This window comes from Tenrec ecaudatus, chromosome 9 (genome assembly GCF_050624435.1).
Source record: "Tenrec ecaudatus isolate mTenEca1 chromosome 9, mTenEca1.hap1, whole genome shotgun sequence".
NCBI classification, from domain to species: domain Eukaryota; kingdom Metazoa; phylum Chordata; class Mammalia; order Afrosoricida; family Tenrecidae; genus Tenrec; species Tenrec ecaudatus.
This window is the reverse complement of record NC_134538.1, coordinates 154,339,801-154,365,049: the sequence shown is the minus strand read 5'-3', so window position 1 is coordinate 154,365,049 and position 25,249 is coordinate 154,339,801. Positions and strand designations below refer to the sequence as shown.

Sequence of the window (25,249 nt, the reverse complement as noted above, 5' to 3'; positions counted from 1 at the left end):
AACCATCCTGAACCTGTTGCGGTGGGTGGTGGGGTCAAGTCCACCCAAGTCCACCCCACGGTGACTCAAACCACATCTGTGTCCATAGACTCAGGTTGGTTTTCTCACCAGTGTGTGTGGGTTTCTTGTCCCAGAGCCAATGCGAGCAGGATTCATACCACCAACCTTTCAGTGAGTCAGTCAGTCTGTCCATCTTGTGGAAATCCTTGCCACGCCCAGGAACGAGTTGTCAGGCAGAAGGATGAAATCAATGAAGCGAGGTGGAAAATCCCCCGAAGGCACGGCTCTCCCGCCTCCAGGGAGGCCTGGACCCGGGAAGAGAGGAGTGACCTGTTCCCAGACAGCATGGTGTGGGAGCAGCTCTGGGGTGGGGTGTCCCCGCTCCATGGGTCTTTGAAACCGGCTCCTGTCTCTCTGAGGCCAAGTGGACCTGGGGTTCGTGGCCTCACCTTCTCGGTCCCTCAGCCTGTGGCTTCCAGTGCATCCCAGACAGCCAGAGGCCTTCTGGCCTCAGGGATGGGAGGAGCGCTCTGGGCATTGCACAAGCCTGGACACAGGTGCCTTTCCATGCCTAGGGTGCTGGCGTAACTGGAAAGGCTGGACAGGGAGCTGCCGGGCCACCCGGGGGCATCTGTGCCGTCCAGCTGGCTGGACCTCTTCCTGCGACAGGAGCCTCTCAGTACCTGGACCCTCTGCCCTCTGACTGGAACAAACACAGGAAGCCTCTTTTCTTTTGTTGACGTGATCGGTCTGTTGGTGGGGGTCGGCTGTCAGCTCACTGGTTCTGATTCGTGACCCCCCCCCCCATGTACAGACAAAGGAGATGTCTGGCTCTGCGCCATCCTCACTGTCACTGTCACAAGCGAGCCCATTGGTCAAACGCAGCTCTTGTGTGGACTCTCGACCTCACCGAGCCCAAGAGGCCCTTTCCTCAAACCGGCCCCTCCTGAGGACATGTCCAAAGGACGTCACAAAGACTTACCATCCTCCTGTCTAAGGAAAATCCTCTTGTCTTGAATAAAACTAAAGCCCAGAGGCATGAAGTCCTTGCCCAGGTTACATGCACTCCGTGTGACGGCAGGGAAAGGGGCTTCCTGCCCACCGGCTGCGCCTTAGTGACCCACAAGAAGCACCCCTAGTTCATGTTCTGGATGTTTCCACTGTGGATGGGTGGGGTTTTCCTTTGTTTTTGCATTGCTCACGTTTGGTGAAAGCGTGCAGATTTTAAGGATCGTGATGGATGACTCCCATGCATACGTACACATCACGCAGCCACCTCGATCAATCTGTAAGAACCATTCCATCATGCCAAGTTCCTTCGTGCAGTCCTGGCTAGGCCGGAGCATGTACACTGGTACATGTACCAGAGCTCACGACACATGGAATCCAGGTCAGAGAAACCCCTCAGGAACAGAAATGGGGGTAGCGATATCAGGAGGGTAGGGGGACGGTGGGGGGAGGAGGGGGGGAGGAAAGGGAAGCAGATCGCAATGATCAATGATCAGCACATAACCCCACCCTCAAGGGGGGCTGAACAACAGAAACCAGGGTGAAGGAAGACAGTGGTCGGTGTAAGATATGAAAATAATAATAATTTATGATTTATCAAGGGGTCATGAGAGTGGGAGATAGGGGAGGGAGAGGGGAGAGAAGCTGATACTCAGGGCTCAAATAGGAAGTAAATGTTTAGAAATTGGTGATGTACAAATATGCTTGATACAATTGACGTCTGGATTGCTAGAAGAGCTGCCAGAGCCCCAATCAAATGATCTCTTAAAAAATAAAAACCAAGTTCCTTCATGCCCTGTTCCGGTCAGGGGCCAACCTCAAAATCACCTTTTCTGTTGATGTTGCTTTGTTTTCTTTGCATCACCAACTCAAGTGTTGCCTGCTCTTCAACTGCGTATTCTTTTGCTCGGTGTGGCATTTTTGAGATTCCCCCATGTTGAGTCTGCCGTTGGCTCTGTTGGCGTGCCGGGTAGGTTTCCGTGGCAGAAATGTACCACATTTTGCTTCTCCATTCCTTATAGGAGGACGTGTAGGATGCTTTTAGTTCTTCCCTGTTATGTTCACTGGTCCCATCGGGGATGGTTTTTGTTAGTGCTGTTGTTCTCATCCTTATTTATCCATCTCAAAACATGGGCCTGTTTTAACTTACCATTCAAGCAAAGTCTGAGGAAAGCCACCCTCCAAGGTCCTAGCCTGAATCTGGGATAAGTGCTAGATGACCTTGAAGGGTCCTTGAGCCATAGGACCCTCTAACGCACCCTCTTCTCTAAGGGCTACTATGAAGTGCTCTCCACTGGACCACAATGTTACAGCCATGTGCTCTCTGAATGGCTGAGGGGTGAGTGGTGGTTCCCTCACAGACAGGGATGTGGGTGTACTTCAAAGTGCACCAGGGAAGAGTGCAGACTGTATGCAAGTAGCAGAAAGTACCCCCTTCTCTCCCTCACCTGCATCTCTTCCTCGAATAAATACACGCTCCTGTTTGACCCACTGGAGACAACTTGGGAGAGGCCAGGAGACATGGTGGGAAGTAAGTACATGCATGTACTTCAGCCAAGTAACCGCCTGTCCTCATAGAAAACCACAGCTTTGTCTCCCTTGAGATGAACTGGAATGAAGGAGGCCCACCTGGGACAGTGCTGCAGGCCTTCAAGCATGTCCACCAGACAGCATCTGCAGGCGTTTACAGGCGTTTCTACCACTCGTCCTTGTTCTTTCTGGTGGTTTTGTAATGTAGTCTTGGCACCGAGGGACCCACGAGTCTAATTGCATGGCACAAGCTGAGTCCTTCATCAAGCTAGGCGTGTAGTGAACCAAAGAAAGAGTGCTGGAAACTCTCCTTCGACACAAAGAAAAGACTGGGACAACCATTTGGATGACACATTAAAGAAACAAAAACAAGTTTGTCTTAAGACTTTGTGTTAGACGGGATTGACTAGAGAAACAAGTCCAAGGACGCTCATGCGTGTATAAGAAAGAGCTTGATGAAAGCTGATGGTGCCCGGCTATCAAAAGATAGAGCGTTTGTCTGAAAGGCTTGAAGACAAACAAGCAGCCATCTAGCTAAGAAGCAACAAAGCCCACATGGAGGAAGCACACCAGCCTGTGTGATCACTAAGTGTCGACGGAATCAGGTATCAGGAATCAAAGAACAAAAAAAATCATATCATTGTGAATGAGGGGGAGTGCGGAGTGGAGACCCAAAGCCCATCTTTAGGCAATTGGACATCCCCTTACAGAAGGGTCTCAGGGAGGAGATGAGCCAGTCAGGGTGCAGTGTAGCAACAATGAAGCATACAACTTTCCTCTAGTTCTTTAATGCCTCCTCTCCACCCCACCACTATCATGATCCCAGTTCTACCTTACAGATCCAGCTACACCAGGGGATGTACACTGCTACAGAAAGGAAATGGAAACACAGGGAATCCAGGACAGACGAACCCCTCAGGACCAGTGGTGAGAATGGTGATGCTGGGAGGGTGAAGGGGGAAAAATGAGGAGCAGATACTTTCAAGTAGAAAGTAGATGTTTTGAGAATAATGAGGGAAACAAATGTATAAATCTGATTGACACAGTGGATGTATATGTGGATTGTGATAAGAGTTGTGTGAGTCCCCAATAAAATGATTTAATTTTAAAAAAAGAAAGAAAGAGCTTTATATCAAGGAGTAATTGTATATGAAGAAAACATCCTAGCCCCGTCCAGATCAAGTCCATAAGTTCAAGATTTGCCCATATGCCCGATACTAGTCTATAATTCATCTTCAGACTCACGCAGCACCTGCAATGATGCCGAATGCAGGAAGATCACCGGCCGGTGGGTGGGAAGTCTTAGGAATCCAGTGGCAGTGTTAGCATCTCAGCGCTGGTGCAGTTCTCCTCCAGGTGTCTCCTCCAGCTCTCTGAGTGTCTCAGCAGCCGGAAAGGGAAAGCAGAGAGAGAATGAATCCTGCCTCCATGGAGGAAGACGGGCGTTCCCAGAATCCTCATGAGAAGGCCATGCCCACAAGGAAGCATCACCAGGCTGTGACTTGGTTGACAGGCTAGATGCTACCCCTACACTACTTATTTATCAAGTTGACATGAAATTATATATAACCCCCACAGACTTATTCTATAAATACTTATTGCACCCAAAGACTTGGAACCCCAGTAGTTGGAGCAGTGGTCCCATTGGTACCACTGGGGTAACCAATCCCTGCCGCGGCTATTAACGTAGCTTCCTAGTGCGGCTGGGGGAATAGCACACAGTGACTGGCTTTAGGAAAGAGGAGCATGCTATCTCGGAATCTGAATCAGAGCCTCATCTCGGGAGGGATCATCCTGGTTGGCAGTCCTGAGCATCCCTTTGCTTGTAGATTGTTCTTCAGGTGGTCTCTTCCCTGTTGGATCTTTCTGTGTCTGCTTTCCCCTCTTACAGGCACCACACAGATGGGATTAGGCTTAGGGTCTACCCTACTCATTCACGTAACCAGCGAAGACCCCTACTTCCTTGCAAGGGTACATTCCCAGGCGTTGGGATTAAGACCAGGATAGGTCCACAGCCTGCGACATGCAGCTGACACAACCTCGCTTGAAGAAAGTGAGTAGGACTTGAACCATTTACTGATGAAGACCCAAGACTTCAGCCCTCGGTGTGGAGTTTACCTCAAGAGAAAGAAAACCAAAGTGCTCACAACTGGACCGATAAACCACCCCATGATAAATAGAAAGGAGGCTGGCGTTCTCAGGGATTTCATCTGGCTTGGAACCACAGTCAGGCCTCGTGGAAGCAGCAGTCAAGAGACCAATGACCAGAGATTGCACTGGGCAAATCTGCTGCACGAGACCTCTTTCACGTGATTCAAAGGCAAGATGTTGCTTTGAGGGCTAAGGTATGCCTCACCCAGGGGTGGTATTTTCCATCACTTCATAGGCATACGAAAGTCAGTAGCCAAGAGAAGAGTGAGTGTATTTGAATTATTATAAGGGTGAAGAATATCGGATACACCAGGGACTGCCGGAAGATGGAACAAAGCTGTCTTGGAAGAAATACAGTCAGAGTGCTCCTTAGAAACAAGGGTGACAAGACTTTATCTCGCTCGTATTTTGGTCCTGTGATCGGGGCTGATCACCCCGGGAGAGGAACAGCCTGCATGAGGAAGGAGAGGGTCGATGATAAAGACGAGGCCTTTGAGCCAGCTGGAGTGACACAGTGATTACAGTAAGGGGCTCAAAGAAAGCAAGGAGTATGAGGCTGACACAGGACTGGGCACTGCTCTGTTCTGTCACACATGGGGGCACTGCGTAACAATGACATGTAATTGGGAGAACACAGTTTATCACAGGTAGTGGCCAAACACCTACCAGACTCCTCCCTCCTCACACCTACGATGTGGGATGGGGAGGTGGAACAGCCCAGGGGCAGCATCCCAGTTCCATCCCACTCTTGCTCAGCCTTCACTCACCCCTCCTGACCCAGCCCTGCTTCTCTCCTCGGCTCTTCTCCTGAGTGGCCTCCTCTCTGCGGCTCTCTGCTCTTCACGAGAAAGGGAACTAGGCTGGTCAGATGTCGGTGATACCAAAAAACCACAACCTCACAGCTAACAGTTGCTCGCTAGTATAATGGAGACCTGGCCCCCTGCGGGTGTCCAAAGCTGTCAAGCCATGTGTCTCCTCCAGTTTTCTACAGAAGTAGAAAGCCTCATCTTTTGGCCACCGAGCAGCTGGTGCATTTGAGCTGCTGATCTTGTGGTTTACAAGCTGTGATAGGTAGCTTTATTGTGCCAACCTGGCCGATAAACACATGTGGGGTTAATTGAAGAGCAGAGAGATAAATGGCTCTCGGTGAGCCTCATCCTTCTAGTTCTCAGGTCTCTTGCTCTCTGATGGTCGGAACAGGGTGCAGCTGTCTTAGCCAGTTCCCTGCTTCAGCTGGCAAGGCTCACTTCCATCAAGACATCCCCAAGGAGAAGCCGCATGGACCTACCCTGATGCAGCCCTAGGTGCTGGAGCAGCCGTGTGGAGACCCCTGCCAGCGCTGAGATGCTTACACATTCACCGACTCGGCTTTCCTCCCGCAGTCGGTGTCATTGTGTGTGTTTTGTGAGATTGAGGAGGACTTTGTAGATCGGTGTAGGACATATGGGCTAATGTTGGGCTTACGGGCTTGGATAGCACTGGGTTAGGAGACTTTCTTATGTACACTTACTCGTTATAGAAAACTCTCTCTTATATACATATGAGTTTCTGTGGATTTGTTTCTCTAGTTTACCCAGCCTAACACACAAGCCAACTCATAACCCACTACATACGGCCACCAGAGATCCGGATGTAAATGATTCATGGCCATCAATGCCGACTCATAGCGACCCGTTAGGACAGAGTAGAGCTGGCTCTGAATTTTCAAGACTGTAACTCTTTAGGGAAAAAGAAAGTCCCACCTACCCCACCCCCTGTCTTCCTCCCAAGAAGCGGCTGATGGTTTTGAACTGCTGGCCTTGCAATTCACAGTCCAATGGGAAATCATAATATCCAAGGCTAACCAGGCTTCCCTCTCGCAACTCAGAGTCTTGTCTGCCCCCTTAGGCACAGTTTCTCCCTCAAGTCACCCAGCGTGCTGGAGAGCCTTCCCCTTGGGTTCTCCCAGAGGAGGAGGGGAGCCAGGCTGGGCCAGTGAGCCTACAATGGGGTGGAGTCCCTCTCCTGCTCCCAAGAGGCGTAGCCCACTGTGCTGCTCTGTTTCTTGACTCCCTTCCCTAAGCTGGTCTCAGCCCTCCCTTCAAAGAACAACCGGATGGAGCCCCTCCTGGTAGCCTCCTCCCACCGGGGCCAGCCCAGCCGAGGCCCTGGCCACTGCAGCTCTTGAAGGCAACCAAAGCCCAGTACATTCCTCTAACCCCACCCTCCAGTCACCTCTGTCTCCTTCAGGAACAAGCTCTTTCCCCTGCATTTCTGGATTCTAAATGAAAAAGAGGAACAGACAAGGAAGTGGGGATTTGCTTCTGCCTCGTCGTAGTTCATGAAAACAACTGAGTTTGCACTGTTCGTAAGCTGCTTTCAGATTTACTGCTGACGGGTTCCATTCCAGTGCTACAGGAATTCCCAGAATAATATAAAACTGACAAGATGTGTCTGTCTGGTTTTATATTTGGGAGACAAGGGGAAAAAACAAAAACCGAGTTTTCAGTTATTCACCCCAAAACCCAATTTGGCAACAAATTCAGGGCTGGGCTGGCTTTTCCTTCTCAAGGACAAACCTAAAAGCTTCTCAGGAATGTTGTGCACATTCCCCCAAAGGAGCCAGAAGGTGAAATTGCTGGGCTGTGGTTACTGGCATTAAGGATTGAAATGGCAGGCGATTCCCAGCAAAAAAAAATAAATGGCCTCTCTCTGCTTTGAGCCTCTCCTTGGGCCCCGTTGTCCCCTGTCTCCCTGACTGTTCCCCTAGGGTCCTAGCCCAGGTATCACCCCTACTCCCCCCGTCCCCCTCCACCTCTAAGCCCAGCCAGCCAGCCCCTAAAGTAGCTTCAGCTTCACACCATATACACATGTCCACCCATCCTTCCACCTGCTCCACTTCAGGTGGGCGTCCAGAGGAGAAGGTGGGGCTGAAGATGCCGAGACACCAACCACCATCCCCGAAAGGCTCCGTCTTTCTTCTCCCTCCGTGAGCTCCAGCCAAAGCGTGGCTGCTGTGCCCATCCTGAGACCCTCCCATCCCAGGAGCTTCCTTCTGGAAAGCCCCCCTCCACCTCCACCTCTCCAAACCCGACTCCAGCTCTCCTCCCTTCTCCCCCACCCGCACCACCACGCAGACACTGACGCAGTGGCAGGGGGTCCTTGGCTGTTTGAGGTGAGCCCCTGTGGGACAGAGGTGCACTGTGCCCACAGAGGTTTCCATGGCTGATGTCTGGGAAGTCGATCGCCAAGGCTTTCTCCTGGGGCACCTGAAGACAGACTCGTAGCACCACCACCACCCCCTTTGGGTTAGTGGTCGAGCCCATTCACTGTTTTCACTGCCCAAGGCCTCCACCCAATAGGCAAACCTAGGATGGGGGGTAAAAACGTGGCTGGGAGACTGCATGGTTGTAAGATGCCATCCAGTTGGTGGTCTGACAGCGACCCTATGTCCGACAGAAGGATGCATTGCCTGGTCCTGCTCCCTCCTCACCATTGTTTTCTGTCGAGGCCATCGAGGCAGCCACTGGGTCAGTCCATCTGGTCGGAAGCTGGCCTCTTTGTCACTACCCAGCTACTTTACCAAGTATCATGTCTTTCTCCAGGGACTGGTCTCTCCTGATATCATGCCCAAAGTACATGGGACGGAGCCTCGCCATCCTTGCCTCTAAGGAGCTGTGATAGGTAGGTTTCTTGTGCCAACCTGGCAATGAACACATGTGAGATTAATTGAAGGGTGAAAAGATAAATGGCTCGGTGAGCCTCGCCTTTCTTATCTCTTGCTCTTTGATCATCAGACCAGTGTGTGGCTGCCTTGGACTGTGTCGCTGTAATATGAGGTTCCTTCAAGACCTGCTTTGCTACACTACTGGAATGTACATCGCTTGAGGTGGGGACTGTCAGTCCCTGTCATCTGGCTGACTGTTGGTGACCTGCCTTGCTGTTTGCTGCCTGTGGTCAGATAGCCTGAAATGCTCTACAGAGGACTACCCGGTGGCCCTCAAGACTTGAAGGACTGCCAGTGAATTAGCTGTCTCATGGAAGTGAGCCATTGGTACTGCTTTATAGATTAATTGTTATATATATATATACACACATACATATATCATTAGTGTCCTGGTTTTTTTTCCTCTGGAGAACCCTGTCTGACATAGGAGCATTCTGGCTGTACTTCTTCCAAGACTGATCTGTTCCTTCTTTTGGCAGTCCATGATACTTTCAATATTCATCTCCAGCACCATCGATCCTTCTCTGACCTTCCTTACTCAATGTCTACCTCTCACCTGCATGTAAACAGCGATTGAAAACACTGTCTTGGGTCTGACCAACCTCGGTCGTCAAAGTAACCCTGGTTGTTCGTTACTGTTTCCTAATCCGTCCCCTTTTCCTCCTTCCCTGCTGGAGTCAGGAGCTGCCCTTGGGCTCCAGTGAAATGGGATGGGGGATGGGGGGGAGACCTGGGATGGGGGCAATGCTGAGTGGTGATGCTCAGAGCCAGCAGGATGACCAGTCACGTTCCATGCAGAAGCAGCTAGACTAGCCTGGCTCCAGGTATGATTCTCGCCTGCCATGCCAGAGACCATGACTCAATTCCTGGGGAACCACTACCCGCCTGACAGCTGGATGTGGCTGTGCGGATGAACAGACTTCAGCAGAACTTCCAGAGTGAGACAGACTAGGAAGAAAGACCTGGTGATCGGCTTCTAGGCATTAGACAATGAGAACCCCATGGATGACAATGGCCTGACCCCAGCCACCTGTGGGAATGGCGCAGCCCAGCCAGCATTCGGTTTCCTGGTGTGTGGGGTCACCGTGAGCTACAGCCCCCCCTCGATGGCAGCTCAGGACAACAGCCAGTGAACAGAAGTCCTGGAAGCAACGGCCCTGAGGGGCTGCTTCTAATCTGAGCCATACCAAGACCCCAGACTGGGCCTCCCTCTGGTCTCCCATAGACCAGACCCCGCATTTGAAGTGGAAGAGGCCCAGGGACCAAGCCGCATGCACCTCGGGAGTCTTCATGACAGGGAAGGAACCCGAGCAGTGTTGGAGTCAGAGCACCCAGCCTGTGGGTCAAACCCACCAGCTGCTCCCCAGGAGAAAGATGGGGGCTGTCTGTGCCCATAAAGGAGACAGCCTTCAGCGTCCCTGCCGGGCAACTCCCTGCATTCCCATAGGGCTGCCCTGGGTGGCAACCAACTGGAGGGCAGCAGGATGGGTGTGGGTGTGGTTGTGGGTGTGGGTATGAGTGTGGGTAGGGACGTGGAGCCCAGTGCCAGAGACTGTCCAACCTGCAGGGAGTCCTGGCCGTCCTCTGGTGGTAGCTCCGGACTTCGGGACAGACCTCTGCCCCGCAGAGAGACGGCTCTGCTAGCAGGACTGGCATAGCCACATGGCCCCAGACTCACGGAGACTGCCATGCTTATCGGGGGCAGAGGACCCCCTGGCCAGAGAGGACTCTCCGTAGTGAAGGGCTGCTGGCCAGCCTGGCCCCAGAGAGCACACAGGACGGAGTTACCTGTGCCAGCTTCCCTGGAAGGCTGGGTGGCTTCGCTGCTGCCAGGCTGGCGCGTCACAACCACAGCTGCGTGTCTGCTGCTGTTCCTGATGACCTCATGACAGACTTAACATAGATGCCAGCCTACAGGTGCGGGCTGCCTAGGGATGGAGGCGGGCAGAGCGGGGGAGAGCGGGTCGGAAACTCGGTGTAGGTGGGAGGAGAGCTGAGACTGCGCACAGAGGCCCCTCTGTTCAGCGGATGGCTGGACCTTTCCTCCCGACAACACAGCTCAGTGACAGGCTTTGTCTGCTTCCAGAGCAGAAATCCACACGTCCACTGGCTCATCCACTCCACAGGCAGCTCTCCAGCAGAACCAGCAACCCGCCCCACCCCACCCCTCCAGACCTTTATCCTGGGCTCCAGGGCCAGAGACGCAGCCCTCCAATAACATGTACCGGGCTCCTCTACCCACTAAAGACAGAGTTTTATATAAAGGGTAAGTGCACATCAAAAATACATCCCAACCCAGTGCTGCCCAAACCCACAAGTACAATATTAATCCATTAACCCAAATGTCCAACACCAGTCCACAAAGTCCTCCTCCATCTCACAAAACGCACACTATGATGCCGACTGCAGGAGGAAAGCTGAGTCAGTGAATGTGTAAGCATCTCAGCACTGGCAGAGGTCTCCATACGGCTGCTCCAGCACCCAGGGCTGCATCAGGGTAGGTCCATGTGCCTTCTCCTCAGGGATGTCTTGCAGGAAGTGAGCCTTGCCAGCTAAAGCAGGAAACTGGCTAAGGCAGCTGCACCCTGGTCCGACCATCACAAAGTAAGAGACCCGAGAACTAGAAAGGTGAGGCTTACCAAGAGCCATTTATCTCTCTACCCTTCAATTAATCCCACATGTGTTTATCTGCCAGGTTGGCACAATAAACTTTAACTATCTCAAAAGGCCTGGCAATCCACTGCAGGAAAAGCATCCCCTGAAAACCCTGTGAAGCACATGGGGGTCTCTGTGAATTGAATCGACGTGATGGCACCTGGGAGAGATTATTAATATTGGTGACTGTGTGAGTCAGGGTGACTAGAGAAACAAATTCATAGAACACATATGTGTATAAGAAAGAGTTTTATATAAAAGAGCAACTGTACATTAAGAAAGCATCTCAGCCCAGTCCAGATCAAGTCCATAAGTTCAAAATTAGCCCATATGTCTGATACCAATCTATAAAGTCCTCTTAAGACTCATGCAACACATGCAATGACGCCAAATGCAGGAAGATCACAGGCCAGTGGGTGGCAAGTCTTGTGGATCCAGTGGCAGTGTCAGCATCTCAGTGTTGGCGGGGTCTCCACGTGGCTCCTCCAACTCCAGGGCTCTCGCGTGACTCCACGTGTTTTGTCAACAGGAATGTCTCTCAGGGATCCAGTGTGTCTCGCCTCCAGCGAGCTATTTATCTCCATCACACCTCCAAATAAGGTCATCAAGCTTTGACCTGATTGACAGGCTAGACTCCACCCCTTTGCAAGTTGACAGATCATGATAGGCCACAGCAGGATCCCTGGTTTTTTATCATCATGGGGAATTTTCAAAAAAAAAAAAAAAACAATTCTTTTTTTTAAAATTAATTTATTAGGGGCTCTCAACAAAACAATTCTTATAACAGATAAGGGAGGTTTCTGGTTCAAACAGAGGAGACCCTTGAGATCCCCCAACCCCCTACCCTGTGGCCCCATCATCCACTCCAGCACCCCTCCCACAGGCTGGAAACCCACAGATTAAATAACCTCGAGGCACCTGTCAACCTGACTATGTGCCGCTGCCGAATGCCATGGTGTCTGTGCAGACGCACGGGGACCTCGTGTGTAACAGAGCAGACCACCGCCTATCCAGCCCGTGTCATCTTCCTGGTGGCGCTGTGGCCGGCCATCTCCAGGGGACTCACCCCACGGGCTGCGGTCCTTTATTTGACGCTGACAGGTCTGTGCTCCCCAGGCCGTGAGGAAATGGCATTGCATAAAGCCAGAAGGGGTGGCAGTCCCTCGTCTGTGACCGTGGGACACACCTTGAACCTGGGGTACGACAAAGACTGCTTACAAGCACAGGCCAGAGAGGGGAGCACAGGGAGGGGCATCATGAAGGTCACCTTAGGTGAGGGCCTCTCCCCCACTCCCCACCCTCTGGCCACTCCCAGCACCACTGCTCCTTGTGGCCCCGTCACTTCCGGAGGGCTCCCAGAGTGTGCCGAGGTCTAACCCAGGGTGAGAACTTTGGTGGCGTGCTGGGGAAGGCCAGGGGTTCGAACCCACCAGCCGCGGCATGGGAGAAAGATGAGGCTGCCTGGTCCCATGAGGTTGACAACCTGAGAACCCCTCAGGGACAGTTCTACCCTGTCCTATAGGGTCGATATGAGTGGGCATCTGCATGATGGCATTGGATTTTTGGTTTGGTGGAACCCAGACGCGTGGCACTTCAGTGAAGCATCGCACTGCTAACGAAAGGTGGGTGGTGCGACCCCACCAGCCACTCCGAGGGAGAAAGGAGAGGCTGCCTGCTCCTGTAACATTTTACAAAGCCTATATGGGGTGTCCAAGAGTCGGAATCAACTGGATGGCAGTGGGTTTGGCTTCTGGTCTCCCAGGGTGGTCCATCAGTGATACTCGGCCTCAGCCCCACAGTGCATGTGCTGCCAGCAGGCGGGTCAGGGTTCCTGGGCATCTGCCAGGCACGTCTCCCCAGCGCTGCAGCCCTGGCTGAGGCCTGGGTGCGGTCTGTGTGGACCCAGGGAGGGCAGCCAGCTCTTCCCGCGCTCCTCCAACAAGTTCCACGAGTCTGTTTGCTGAAGAAAATTCCAGTGGGCCCATCCAACAGCCAGAACTGAAGCCCAGAAACCCTTTCTCTCCGCCCTCCTGCCAAGGCGGTCACATGCCCCCTGAGTCACTCCAGATGTGCTCAAAACAGAGGCTCTCAGAAGCCCAGTCCCAATCCCAGAGAGAGTTGGGTTCAGAGAGGTCCCGGCTCCGGTCCCAGCCAGGGGGAAGCCTCACCTACAGCCTTCTGAGGGGTGGGGGCTCTGGGAAAAGGGAAGGTGGCCAGGTTGAGCTTCCCTCTGGGAGCAACCCAGCACACCAAAGGTCCCACTGGGTCGGAGGTCATCTCTGCCATCCGTCCGTCCGTCCGTCCATCCATCTGGGGACCATGTCCTGGAACGCCGTGTTTCTGCTGCTGCTCTATCACACCGCGCAGACAACGGTGGGCCGCAGGTGGGACCGAGGTGAGCTGGCCCGGCTGTGTGTGTCTGCCTGATGCGGCTGACACACTCCGGGGTATAATCTGGGGTGTGCGGTGGGCAGCGAGTGCAGGGCATGGGCAGGAGGCCCACGCACCCCTTCTATCTCCTCTCTGCCTGCGGCTTCCTGCTTCTCTCCTTGTGCCTCTGGTCATAAGAAGGGCCCTAGGAAAAGTGAGGGGCTGGGGCTGGTGGAATGTCCAAGGGCACTCATTGGGCAGCCAGAGGGCACTTGCCTCAGCTCTGCTTCCCCCTCATCCTCCCGGCAGGCAGGAAGTAGAGGTTGAAATGGCTGAGATGCAGACCCTGCTTCCTGGGACCCAGGGCAGGAGGAACCCAGGGGTGGGTCAGAAAGGCACCTCCCCAGGTGCGGCCCCTCCCACCTATGCAGTGGGGCGGATCTACCCCGGACTCTAAGGCCATGGACCCCAGAATCAGGTGTGCCTGCCTGCCTGCCAACCCTGGGGCTTTCCAGAATCCCCGGATCTGTCCCCAGGGATGCCCCGTACTAAACCAAAGTGGCCTCTGTATCCACCGGATGGCACTCCAGGGAAAGCCCCTGTGGGCTTATTGCTGTTGCGAATCGGAGAGCTGGTCCTAATGGCCACGTGTGATGGCCACACGGCAGCCACCAGAGAGCCAGGCCTCTCCAGCTGGAAGTCAGTGAGGGGTCCCAGGAAGGCGGCAGCAGAAAGAGCAGGGCCCTTGGAGTCAGGGGCGGGTGGGGGTTATGGAAGTCAGGACCAGGGTCCGGAGGCACAGAGCAGAGGCCCGAGGCAGGGAAGGTGAACCACTGACCTTGCAGGGGAGATATGATGAGGCTGGTGTCCAGGAACAAAGAGGTAAGGCAGCCCGGCCTGTGGCCCAAGGGTGAGGGCCTCAGCTGCTAACCGCAGGTGGGAGGTTCAAGTCCACCAGCTGCTCAGTGGGGGAAAGGTGCAGCGCTCGGCTTCTATGAAGACCACAGCCCTGAGAGGCCCCTGGGGAAATGCCGCTCCGTCCTGCAGGGTCACTGTGACTCAGAATGAACTCCACGGCTGCGGGTTTGGGAGGCTTGGGGGTTTACATTTAGATGTATGTTGTTAGGTGCAGCCGCAGCCACTTGGGCTTGCTGTCCCTCAGGGCGACAGAGAACTGACCCCCTGGGGTGTACCAAAGGGACCCTGGTGACCCAGCAGTTCAGCGCTCGGAGGAGGAGTTCAGGGTGCAGATCCAGCAGTCACTCCAGGGTGGGGGCGGGGCCAGGAGACGAGGCCATCGGCTCCCAGGAGAGAACAGCCAACTTAACTGCAACAGGGATAGCTTGGTGGGTTTTGTGGCAGGGGGTGGGGGGGACTGCCCTGTTTAGGGGCCAAGATTATGCGCACACCTTCTCCACTTGCAATGCACAAAGGCCAGGGCACACTCACCCCATGGGACCCTGGGCACCGATCACTTGCCCTGTGAGAAGGGGAGATGGCCTGGGGTCTCGGATGAGACACTCCGGTGTGTCATCTGGCTGTGGACTCAGTGGCCGCATCATGAGCGACCCCCCAAGATAAGCAGTTACATCGCGCAGTGTGTGTGCTGTCTCTCGTGGGCTGTGTGGATGCCGGCAAGCCGCCTAACCTCTCTGAGCTTCGGTTTACCAACAGGAAAGTTCCAATAACCAGATTTAACCTTGTTGGTGGCGTACCAGTCACATGGTGGGCTATTCACCGCAAGGTCAACAGTTCAAAACCACCAGCCTCTCCAGCAGGAAAGAGATGATACTTCTGCTCCTGAAAAGAGTTACAGTCTTGGAAACCCACGTGGGCAGCTCTGCCCTGTTGTACAGGGCGACTATGAGTCGACATTGACTCCATGGCAGTGAGTTTGGACTTGTGAGGGCCAAATGGGGGCCGGGGGAGGGGCCAAGCCAACATGCATGGCAAAGGGTGCAGTGCTATATCAACCTTGGTGACACCGACAGCTAAGCGCCGGGCGACTCACGGAAAGGTGAGGACTCACAGCCCCCAGAGGAGCCCAGAGGAAAGGCCTGGTGATCTGCTTCCCAAAGTCACGAAAGTCACATCAGCTCCGAAACACACAGGGTTTCCTGGGAACCAACTGGACAGCAACTGGCCGGCTGGTGTCACCAGTGACCAGTTTCCGTGGGTCGGTGTGGGCGTCAGAGTTGTCAGGGCTGGTGTTATTTTAGTTGATTTCATTTGTAAGTAGATCACCAGGGCTCTAAGCACCACTTTTTCTGTCGGCAGCTGTGCGTGTGAGCGTTTGCACCACACAGGGGACTGGCCACCGAAAGTGCTCTCTAGGATTCCACTGTAGGAAGCAGCCCTCCATGCCTGGAGCGCCGCTGGGCCAGCCCCACTGCCCATTAAGACCCAATGACTCACCTGTGGTTAGTGGCCAACACAGGAGAGCCAGGCACACACTCACACCCACAGACTCACACACTTAAACTATCACACACATATTCTCAGGCACACACACACACATAACCGCCCACATATGCACACATACACTGTCACCTATATCTGCATAGGCTCACACATATATACACAGAGAGACACTATCGCCTACATGTACACACCCACACACACACATATACACGGAGATATGCACACTCACACACATAATACACAAATATAAAACCACACTCAGGAACACAGCCTTGCACCCTCACAAACTATCACACACATAGACACAGAAGCACACACTCAGAGGAACCACAGACACACATACTCACCTTCACTATCACACACATGACAAATGCACACACACACACATACCCAGGCCCGCATCGCCTTCATCTACTGGGGTGCATTAGAGATCTGGTCCACTAAAAATGGTTTTTAGAAGTCCTAGCCCCTCGGGCCTGTGCATAGGATCCTGTTTGGAAATAAAATCTTAGACGATGTTGCCAGTTCAGGTTCACTGGAGAACCCGAAACGAACGTCCTGCCATCGAGTCAGTGCCGACTCACAGTGACCCTACAGGCCAAGGTAGCACTGTCCCTGTGGGATTCCGAGACCGTAACTCTTTATGGCAGTAGAAAGCTCCATCTTTCTCCCACAAAGCGTCTGGTGGTTTCAAACTGCTGACCTGGTGCTTAGCAGCCCAATACATAACCACTACGCCCCTGGGGCACCTCCGTTCTGGAGGCGGTGGGCCCTAGTCCACACTGAGTGGTGTCCTTATAAAAGAGGTAATGAGACACTGAGGGAAGCAGGCCACATGAAGATGGAGGCAGAGATTGAAGGGATGCTGCCACAAGCCAAAGAATGCCAAGGGTCTCTGGCAACCCCACCCCCTCCCCACAGGCAGAGATGTGGAAGGACCATCTCCTGGGCTCTTGGGCCTGGATCCTTCAGAGAGAGTCCACATCTGTGGCTTCAGATCAGAAAGGCAACACACTTCTGATGTTTGAAGTCACCCAGCCAGTGGGACTCAGTAGGAAGCTTGACAAAGAACGGAGTTGCTCATTGTCACCTCCAGAGATGAGTCTGTCCCCTCCGTTACATACACCTTCACAACCTCACAGTTGGGTGCAGAAGGCGCACACACAGAACTAGTCTGGGTGGGGAGCGGTGCGCACTCAGAATTAGCCTGGGGAAGCAGCCGGCCGGAGGCAGGCAGAAACCCACTGAGCGCCCTCTCTGTCTCTCCCAGCGGTGCTCTTCCCTGCTGCCCACCGGCCAAAGAGATCCACGTCCACCTCGTTGAACCCAGTCCTGCAGAGCTCCCTGGAGGACGTAGAGCTTCTCTACGAGGTGAGCAAGAGACCAGACAAGACGAGGCCTGTGGCCATAGCGTGGTAATCAGCAGCCGAGGGTGGCGGGTGGGTGAATGCCTGGTGCCAACATGCCCTATGGCAGCGTGTGGAGGAGGTGAGCAGGTCAGAGGAAGATCTGGCTTTGACCTGCACATGATGGTACAACGTTGGCAAGTGAGCCAAGACTGGGCCTTATGTTTGCAGAGGCCACTGGTTCCCAGGGCCTTTTCTTCTCCCAAAGTCTTAGAGGCGCCATAATGTCCTAGACACCCCTGTCTGCCTCCTGGAGCCCTGGTGGCACAGTGATTAAGTGCTTGCCTACAAATCAAAAGGTTGGCAGTTTGAACCCACCAAAGACCCCAAAGGAGGAAGACGTGGCCGTCTTCTGCTAGAGGGATGACGACAGCCTTGGAAACCCTATGTGGCATTCTACCCTGTCCTATGCCATCCCTGTGAGTCACAATCCACTCACTAGCAGTAGGGGTTGCTATCTGGGTGTAGGCCTCATTAGAGGCATCCTGGTAGCAGAGTGGTTACATAGTCAGCTGCTAACTGAAAGGTTGGTGGTTCAAACCCACCAGCCACTCCTTGGGGGGGGGGCGGGGATGAGGCTATCTGCTTCCATAATGATCACACCCAGGGAAATCCTCCAGTCAATGAGCCCCTGCAGCTTGGATACCCTCATGCACCAGAGCTGACCAGATAGGAAAGAGACAGGCTGCTGTAGCTAGGCAGGTACGCCCAGGAGATCTAAAATCCTGCCTGGGGAGCATACTGGAAATGGGGAGCCTTGCTAAGCCTTGAAGCTGAGTGTCCTATGTACAAGGCTGTGAGAAAGACAACAGACACACATGGTGGATGTATTGGAGCTGGGAAGAGATGGAACAGAGAGAGCTGTTAGGATTCTGAAGCATTCCATCCAAAAGGGGCTTCTGGGTTCCCATTCTGGGCCTGGCCTGGTACAGGTGGTGACACAGAGTATATGACACACTGCCTTACTCATGGAGAGCAGATGGAAGAAGAGGACATAGAAGAGGCTTCCAAAATTCCTAAGGGAATTCTCCCTGTACCTCTGTAGCACAATTAATTCTGAGCAGAATTCTCCACACCCTTAGAATCTCCGTTTCTGATCAATAATTAGTCCTTTTATGCTTTTAGGTGAGAGGGGAAAGGCGGAGGGGGGATCTGGAAACAACGAATGGTCCCTTCAGTGGTGGCTTTGTGCCAGCATTGCACTGGGTGTTGTCCTCACCCATCCTGTCACTCACCGTCATCAGGCGACAGCGATGTTGTCAGAAACCAGTTGCCATCAGTCAGCTCCAACTCACGCCAGCCCCCTGTGTGCAGGGCCCAGCTGCTCCCCAGGGTTTGGGGGCTCGGAACTTTCAGAGGCAGATCACTGGGCCCTTTTGCCCAAACGCCTCTGCATGGATTCAAACAGCCAACCTTTGGTTTGGTTACCAAGCACTGAGCCACCCACATCACCCGGCGATGGTTCGAGGTTGTTACGAGTCCTTTACAAAGGGCGGCATTGAGGCCCAGGGAAGCTGAGCAGGAGCACATTACCCAATAAACAAGGTGAGCCCAGGCTTTGTTCTGCTCGCCTCCTGATCCTTAGTGAACAATTTCACATAGGCTTCACGTTACAACTAAGTCCGTGCTTACCTTGCTTACCAGGAGCCCTGGTAGCATAATGGGTTGTGCAAGGTCAACTGTTTGAAACCACCAGTCGCTCCTTGGGGAAAGGAGGAGGCTTTCTATTCCCCTAGAGAGTAGACACTCAGGGGGGCAGTTCTACTCTATCCTACAGGGTCGCTGTGAGTCAGAATGGACTCAATGGCAGTGAGTTTGGTTTGGGGGTTACATCTGCTTATTGGATCCTCCTTCCCGGTTAAGACTGTCGATTTGAAAAGAGGCTTTGATTCTGTAGGAAGGGGCTGTGGGATTGGGAGAGAGAAGCCAGCCCGCCCTCTCTTCCCGATCTCTCACTGCCATCGAGTCAATGCTGACTCATAGTGACCCCTCTGTGGGGTGTCTGAGACTAGAACTGTTTATGGGAGTAGAAAGCCCAGTCCTTCTCCTGCTGGTGGTTTTGAACTGCCAACCATGCGGGTCGCAGTCCGACGAGTAACACCTATACCACCAGAATCTCTGGTGTGGTAGAAAGTGTGAAACTGCTCACAACAGATTGGTAAGTAAGCACAAGCCAGTCGGTGCTCACCTGGTTTGTTGGGTAATGGGACAAAGGCGACATTGCTTATGAATAAAGCCTTGTCCTCAACCATGCCCGTTCCTCTCTCTCTCGCCCCGTGTTCTTGCCAGTTCCTCCTGGCCGAGCTGGAGATAGGCCCTGACCTGGAGCTGACCATCAAGGACGAGGAGCTGTTCTCCCTGCGGAAGGCCGCCAAGTTCCGGGCCATCTGCAATGGCATCATCCCCAAGCGTATCCCCGACATCCGCCGACTGGGTGCCAGCCTCGCCAGCTGCCCTGGTGTCCTCAGGAAGGAAGACTTTGAGAGGACGGTGCTGACCATGGCCTACGTGGCCTACCGCACAGCCCTGGCCCACGGGCACCAGAAGGACGTCTGGGCTCAGGCCCTGCTCAGCCTCTTCCAGGCCTTGAGGCATGACCTGATGCGGTCCTCGGGCCCCAGGGAGTCACTCTGAGGGACCAGCCACACAGGGCTGTGGAGCAGGGACCAACACACACAACACACACACACACACACACACACACACACACACACACACCAGGAACTCCTTCATCTTCAGCTCCGCTACAGAGAAGAGCAACAAACAGCTGGAGCGCTCGAACCCAAACTCCTCCATCCCTAGAAGCTTCCTGATAAACAATGAGCTCTGACTCGTGTCCTCAAGGAACCTCAAGAGATGGCATGGTTCAACTCGCGCCATGTAGAAGTCTAAGATCTGCTCAACCCTGAGTCGTGGCCACAGCCCCCCAGAGTGAGGAGAGATTTGAGGAAGCCAGGGTGACGGGGCAGATTGATTTCTGTGTAAGGGATCGAGGTATAGGGAGGGGAGGGGAGGGGAGGTTGTCATTGTTTCCAGTTTCCAGTAGTTGGCTTAGCGAAATGAGTGGGTGCTATACTCCAGTTAGCCGAGGGCTAGAACTCCCAACTCCTGCAAGAGCCTTGTGTGGTGGGTTCCTGCTGCCCTGTGCTGAGCAGCCCACCCCTGCCCACTGTTATTTATTCACTTGCCCTGGCCTTTTGCACAGAGAACCCAAGCTATGGCAGAGACGGTCACCCTCATGGGAGGGGAGGCCCCACCACCCATGCCTCCTGTCCTTGGGCTGGCTGGAACTCCACAGCACCGCCAAAGAAGCCAATAGCCATGATTTCCAGAAGCCAGAATTCTGCCCCCTTCAACTGCCACCACCCCTTTTTTATTTATCCATCTTAATTTGATGGCTTCATTAAACCACATCTGTGCAACCCCCTCAATTCTCTTGGAGTGCTTAAAGATCACAGCTAGCGTCTGGCACATGCTGTTGAAAGCACTGGACAGGACCGTCTCTGAGATGCCTTTCGGTGCTGAGATTTCTGCATTTAGCCAACTGAGAGGTCTGACCATGAGGGCGAGCGGCTCCAGCTGAGCTCTCCGCCGGCCTGTCCACACCAACTCAGAAAGGTCTCAATCCATGGCAGCGCCATAGGGCTCAGAGAGGAGAACCGGGCACCGTTCGTTCCAATAATATTTAGTTCATTGTTTCATTCTAGCTGTGCTCGTTGAGAACATTCCCCGCAGAACACCAAGTCCGCAGTGTCCGCAGGTAGAACTCAGTGACTCCGATCGCGTTTGAGTGCTCTAACCACCACTTTCTCTCACCTTTTCTGAATTGCTCCTCCTCCCCCGGGAACATAAACCCAACTGCAAATACACCCACCCCCATCCGCGCACCTAAGGTTTCTAACTACTCTTCCCAGTTGCGGTTGTCAATTAGATTTTCTGTTGACGGGTCTCAGGGCCAGCATTCTTTACTGGTTAAAATTCAACTCATGGAAGTGGAGCGGATTCTGACTCGTAGCAACCCTGGAGGGCAGGGAAGAACTGCCCCCTGTGGATTACCGGACGTCAGTTCTTCACAGGAGCAGGCAGCCTCATCTTTCTCCCAGAGAGTGGTGGGTGGGTTCGAACCACTGACCTTGAGTTTAGCAGCTCAGGGCTCTCCTTCAGTACTGATGTTGAAAACTCACCTGGGCGTCTTGGATATTTTTGAACAAATGAAGTTTGCCCACTGGTCCTAGCTGCTTGGTCTTCTTAGAGAAACACAGGATGAAGGAAGAGAGTCTTCATCACCTGAGGGAAGCGCAACCTTGATGTTCTCGGGCCCAGAAGTCTCCTCACTGTTGGTCTGTGCTTCTCCTGCCCCGGCCCCTCCCCGCTCCCCCTCCTTCCCCGGTAACTCACCTCTACTACTTCTTAACCTCAAGCTCTCATCTCTCCGTTTGGTTCCAATCTCCTGTGGCTACTCCGCTCCTCCCTTCTGACTTTAGCTGGTGTTTTCCCAGTTCTGACTTTGGGCCTCATTCCGACTGGCTTCCAGTTACCTTGCGAGCTCCCCGTCTCTGCTCGCCTCCCCAATCACTAGAAGAGAGCGCCGTGTTGGGTACCGGGTCCATGAAAACAAGGGAAACTTCACTCAGATGGACCGACACCATCGCCATCCCGACGGGCGCTAGCAGGCCCGCGAGCAGGAAGAGGGCCTGGGCTGGAGCTGTGGTTCACCGGGCAACTGAAGTTGTTCTCTTGCCTTGGGGTGTCGTGGTCAGAAAAAAAGCCCAGGTTCGAGGGTAAGATGGAGATGGCCGGCTGCCATCAGGCTCACAATCTGCCTTCACTATTGGCACGCTTCCTGGACAAGGACACGGGGCAGCAGTGACCTCTATTCCTGGGCCCCTCGCAAGATCCCAAGAAACATAATTTGATTTCTCTGTTCAAAAGGCAAGGAGGGGTTATTTGCCTTGCGTGCGTTCCAATAGGCCCCTTCACATGGCCCCTCTCGTTTAGACCGGCCTTGTAGGGAAAAAAAACAGATATAGGTCATAAGATTAGAATATTCTTGATACTCCCCCTTCCCCCCACTCCTCTCCCCCACCAGAATGAGCCCACGAGCTCTCTCCTAGGCAGCATCACCAGTGGACAGCCTCATAGCTGTAGCCTGACCCACCACATTATGGGGTACAGGGTTGCTCCCAGAGTAGGAGATGTGAAAGGTCCCAGAACAGAGACAGCACTCGTAGCTCATTCACCCCTGAAATTAAAAGTACTTTGTATTCATGAAGGGGGGGCCTGGATGCACATGGCGATCAAAGAGCTGGAAAAAGGAAAGCCACATCCATTTTAGAGACAAACGGAAGCTCGTTATTTTCTCGAACTAAGAGACCTCATTGTTTTTCTTCCGAATTCAAATCTCTACCCACGAGAAATTTTAGAACCATGGCTTCCTTTGCACGCAAATTTAACTCATAAGCCTACTCACAAAGTCTCCTCTTTGACCAACTCTCGCACAAGCCCTCATGGGCGTCTCGCGGTGCACAATCACAACCTCCTCGCGTTTAGGGATCACACTTACAGACAGATGAGAGTGGGGGGCAGAGACCTGCCTGTGACTTGTGCAACCATTTCCACCTTGTCTAGACTGCTGGGGAATTCGAAAAGTGAGACATTCTGGAAGTTTCCTCTGCTCTTAGTGCCCACATGACCATCCCCCGGGTTACTCGAGACGTACCGACAAGCATCTGTGTGCAGGGGCTTCCGGGGCTCTGTCTTCTCCACGGGGCTCTAGTTGAAAGGGGGGGGTCTCGTCTCGGTGACTCAGGAGGAGACGCTTCCCAGAGAACACACGTGTTAAGGACACCCTTATTCTCGGGCCAGGTTTCCATGCGCTTCCGCATTCGTGTGGACACAGCTGCTTGCATCTGGAAGGTGGAAAGAGCCCCGAAGGAGAACCGCTGACCTTGGGATGGGGCTCCCCTACTTCTCATGTGCCGTCAGGCCGGGTCCGACACACAGCGACCGTCTGCACAACAGAGGAAACCCTGCCTGCGCCTGCACCCTCCTCCTGGGGGCGGCCGCTGGGTCCGTCCACCTCACTGAGAGCCTTCCTCGTTCTCGCTGCCCTTCCAGCGACCCAGCATGATGTCCCTGTTCCAGGACTGGGCCCCCTTGAGGACAGGTCCAAAGCATGCAAGATAACATGTCCAAAGCCTCACCGTGCTCTCTTCTGGGAGAATTCTGTCTGTATGTCTTCCAAATCAGATTTGTCCCTTTGTCTGGTAGTCCGTGGTATAGTTGATATGCTTCGCCAAGACCCTGATTTAAATGCATCGATTCCTCTTCATTCTGATTCAATGTGCAGCGTTTGCACGCATCCGAGGCCACGGAAAATAAGACCGGGGCTTGATATAGGTGCACCTTGACGCAGGTGCACCTTGTCCTTGACGCAGGTGCACCTTTGTCCTCAACGTGACACGTTTTATTTAACACTTTCCTGGGGCTCGTGCGGCAGATCTGCCCAGTGCAGTGCGTCCTTGGCTTGCTGGGCTCACATTACCAACTGTATCAAGCAGATCTTCACCTGCGGCACAATAAACACGTCAGGATGGATTCTCAGGGATGCCAGAGTCTTTGTTATCTCAGATGAGCTCCAGCGGAGGAATCTGCACTTGCTCGGAGGCCGAGCGCGGTTGTTGTCCGCACAGCGGCCTCAGCACCCAGCGGGCGGCCGCACGATCCCCAGCTGTTCACGATTACCCCGCCTCTTTAATCTTTGCAACCCAAACATCGCACATGTGGTCCCACTCATCCAGAGTTTCAAAACCACTTCAGAAAAACAGGCCAGGATGCAGTAAATACGGTAGCCGGGCCTCGATTCACATTGGAGAAGGAGTCAGCCCAGCCAACGCGGCAAGACCATGCTGGAGAGAGCAGGGCTGACGGGGGCAGGACTGCGCAGGTCTCCGAGCAAAGGACTGGTTTTCCGTGCTCCTTCCCTTTAGCCTTGGGGAATTTCCAACTGGTGGACTTGCAAGTCTTGACATCCCATTCCTGGTGTTCTGTGAATTTCAACAGAAGTGTTTCATAATTCCATGGCCCAGCTCAGCATCTCCTGAGGCAAGACAATATTGCCCAGGACCACCACTTCTGGAAGGTTTGGGGGTGAGTTCTTCCCCGCCGTTTGCTCTTTTCCTGTCCTCCAGATTCACACGCCTTGTCTGAGACAAGGAGAACAACTTGTTCTGTAACCCACCAACGGCCATTGATCCTTTCAGCTCATGGCAGCGCTGTAACAACTCATAGTAACCTCCACAGGACGGAGGAGAGCTCCAGAGACTGTCCATCTTTATGGGAGCGGGCAGCCTCATCATTCTCTCAAAGAGCAGCTGGTGGTTTTGAACCACCAACCTTGCGGTTAGCAGTACAATGTCTAAACCACTGACTGCACCGCTAGGGATCCTTCTGTGCTGTAAGCAGAAGAAAGTCCAGGGCCCAGCTACCCATGTGCCAGCGTCACCCTGCTGTCCCAGGCCCTGCTTCTTCTCTCTTCTTCATGGATTCCTTCAACTGCTTTCTCAGGACACAGCTGCAAAGAGGCATATCGGAGCAGCTTCCGCCAGGAAGGCCGCTGCCACCTGGGCTCCCAATATCCCCCTCACCAAGGAGTCACTTCTGGCTCATGATGTCCTCATGTGCATGTCAGCATACAACTGCTCCATGGGGGGGGGTGTCTTTGTCTATATTATTATTAATGTTAATGTCCTATTGGATTTGGGGGTGAGAGTTTACACCATAAATTCGGTTCCCATCTGATAGTTTCTTTCTAAAACGTTGGTGCCATGAGCTTCGTGTGTCGGTGCCCTCTTTGATTGCCCGTGGTTGTTGCTGTCCCTGTTGCCACCAGTCTAACTCCTCTGGCTCCTTCCTCATCACGTCTTTCCCAGACACCTGTTTCTTGGGAAGTCCATCACCATGCCTTTCTTCTGAGGTGCTTGTAGGTGGATCTGAACCCCCA

The 25,249-nt window shown here is 53.5% G+C and overlaps 1 protein-coding gene and 1 non-coding gene across 2 annotated transcripts; both read left to right on the top strand.

Annotated features, from left to right (window-relative positions):
- Positions 1-7,025: 7,025 nt before the first annotated feature.
- LOC142457636 (small nucleolar RNA SNORA54) lies at positions 7,026-7,151 on the top strand. The gene has a single exon (XR_012786336.1). It is a non-coding gene; the product is annotated as a small nucleolar RNA SNORA54 (small nucleolar RNA).
- Positions 7,152-13,138: 5,987 nt separating this feature from the next.
- On the top strand, positions 13,139-20,678 carry FAM180A (family with sequence similarity 180 member A). Its single transcript, XM_075558712.1, has 3 exons — positions 13,139-13,445; positions 17,112-17,212; positions 19,537-20,678. Exons 1-3 carry the CDS (start codon positions 13,370-13,372, stop codon positions 19,879-19,881), a joined length of 522 nt encoding a protein of 173 aa, XP_075414827.1. The 5' UTR covers positions 13,139-13,369; the 3' UTR covers positions 19,882-20,678.
- The last annotated feature ends 4,571 nt before the right edge of the window (positions 20,679-25,249 follow it).

Excerpts from the sequence above, each read along its gene's own strand:
- FAM180A (XM_075558712.1), top strand. The coding sequence starts at position 13,370 with ATGTCCTGGAACGCCGTGTTTCTGCTGCTGCTCTATCACACCGCGCAG. Across the intron at positions 13,446-17,111 it reads GGGCCGCAGGTGGGACCGAG|CGGTGCTCTTCCCTGCTGCC; the intron begins GTGAGCTGGCCC and ends TGTCTCTCCCAG. Across the intron at positions 17,213-19,536 it reads ACGTAGAGCTTCTCTACGAG|TTCCTCCTGGCCGAGCTGGA; the intron begins GTGAGCAAGAGA and ends TGTTCTTGCCAG.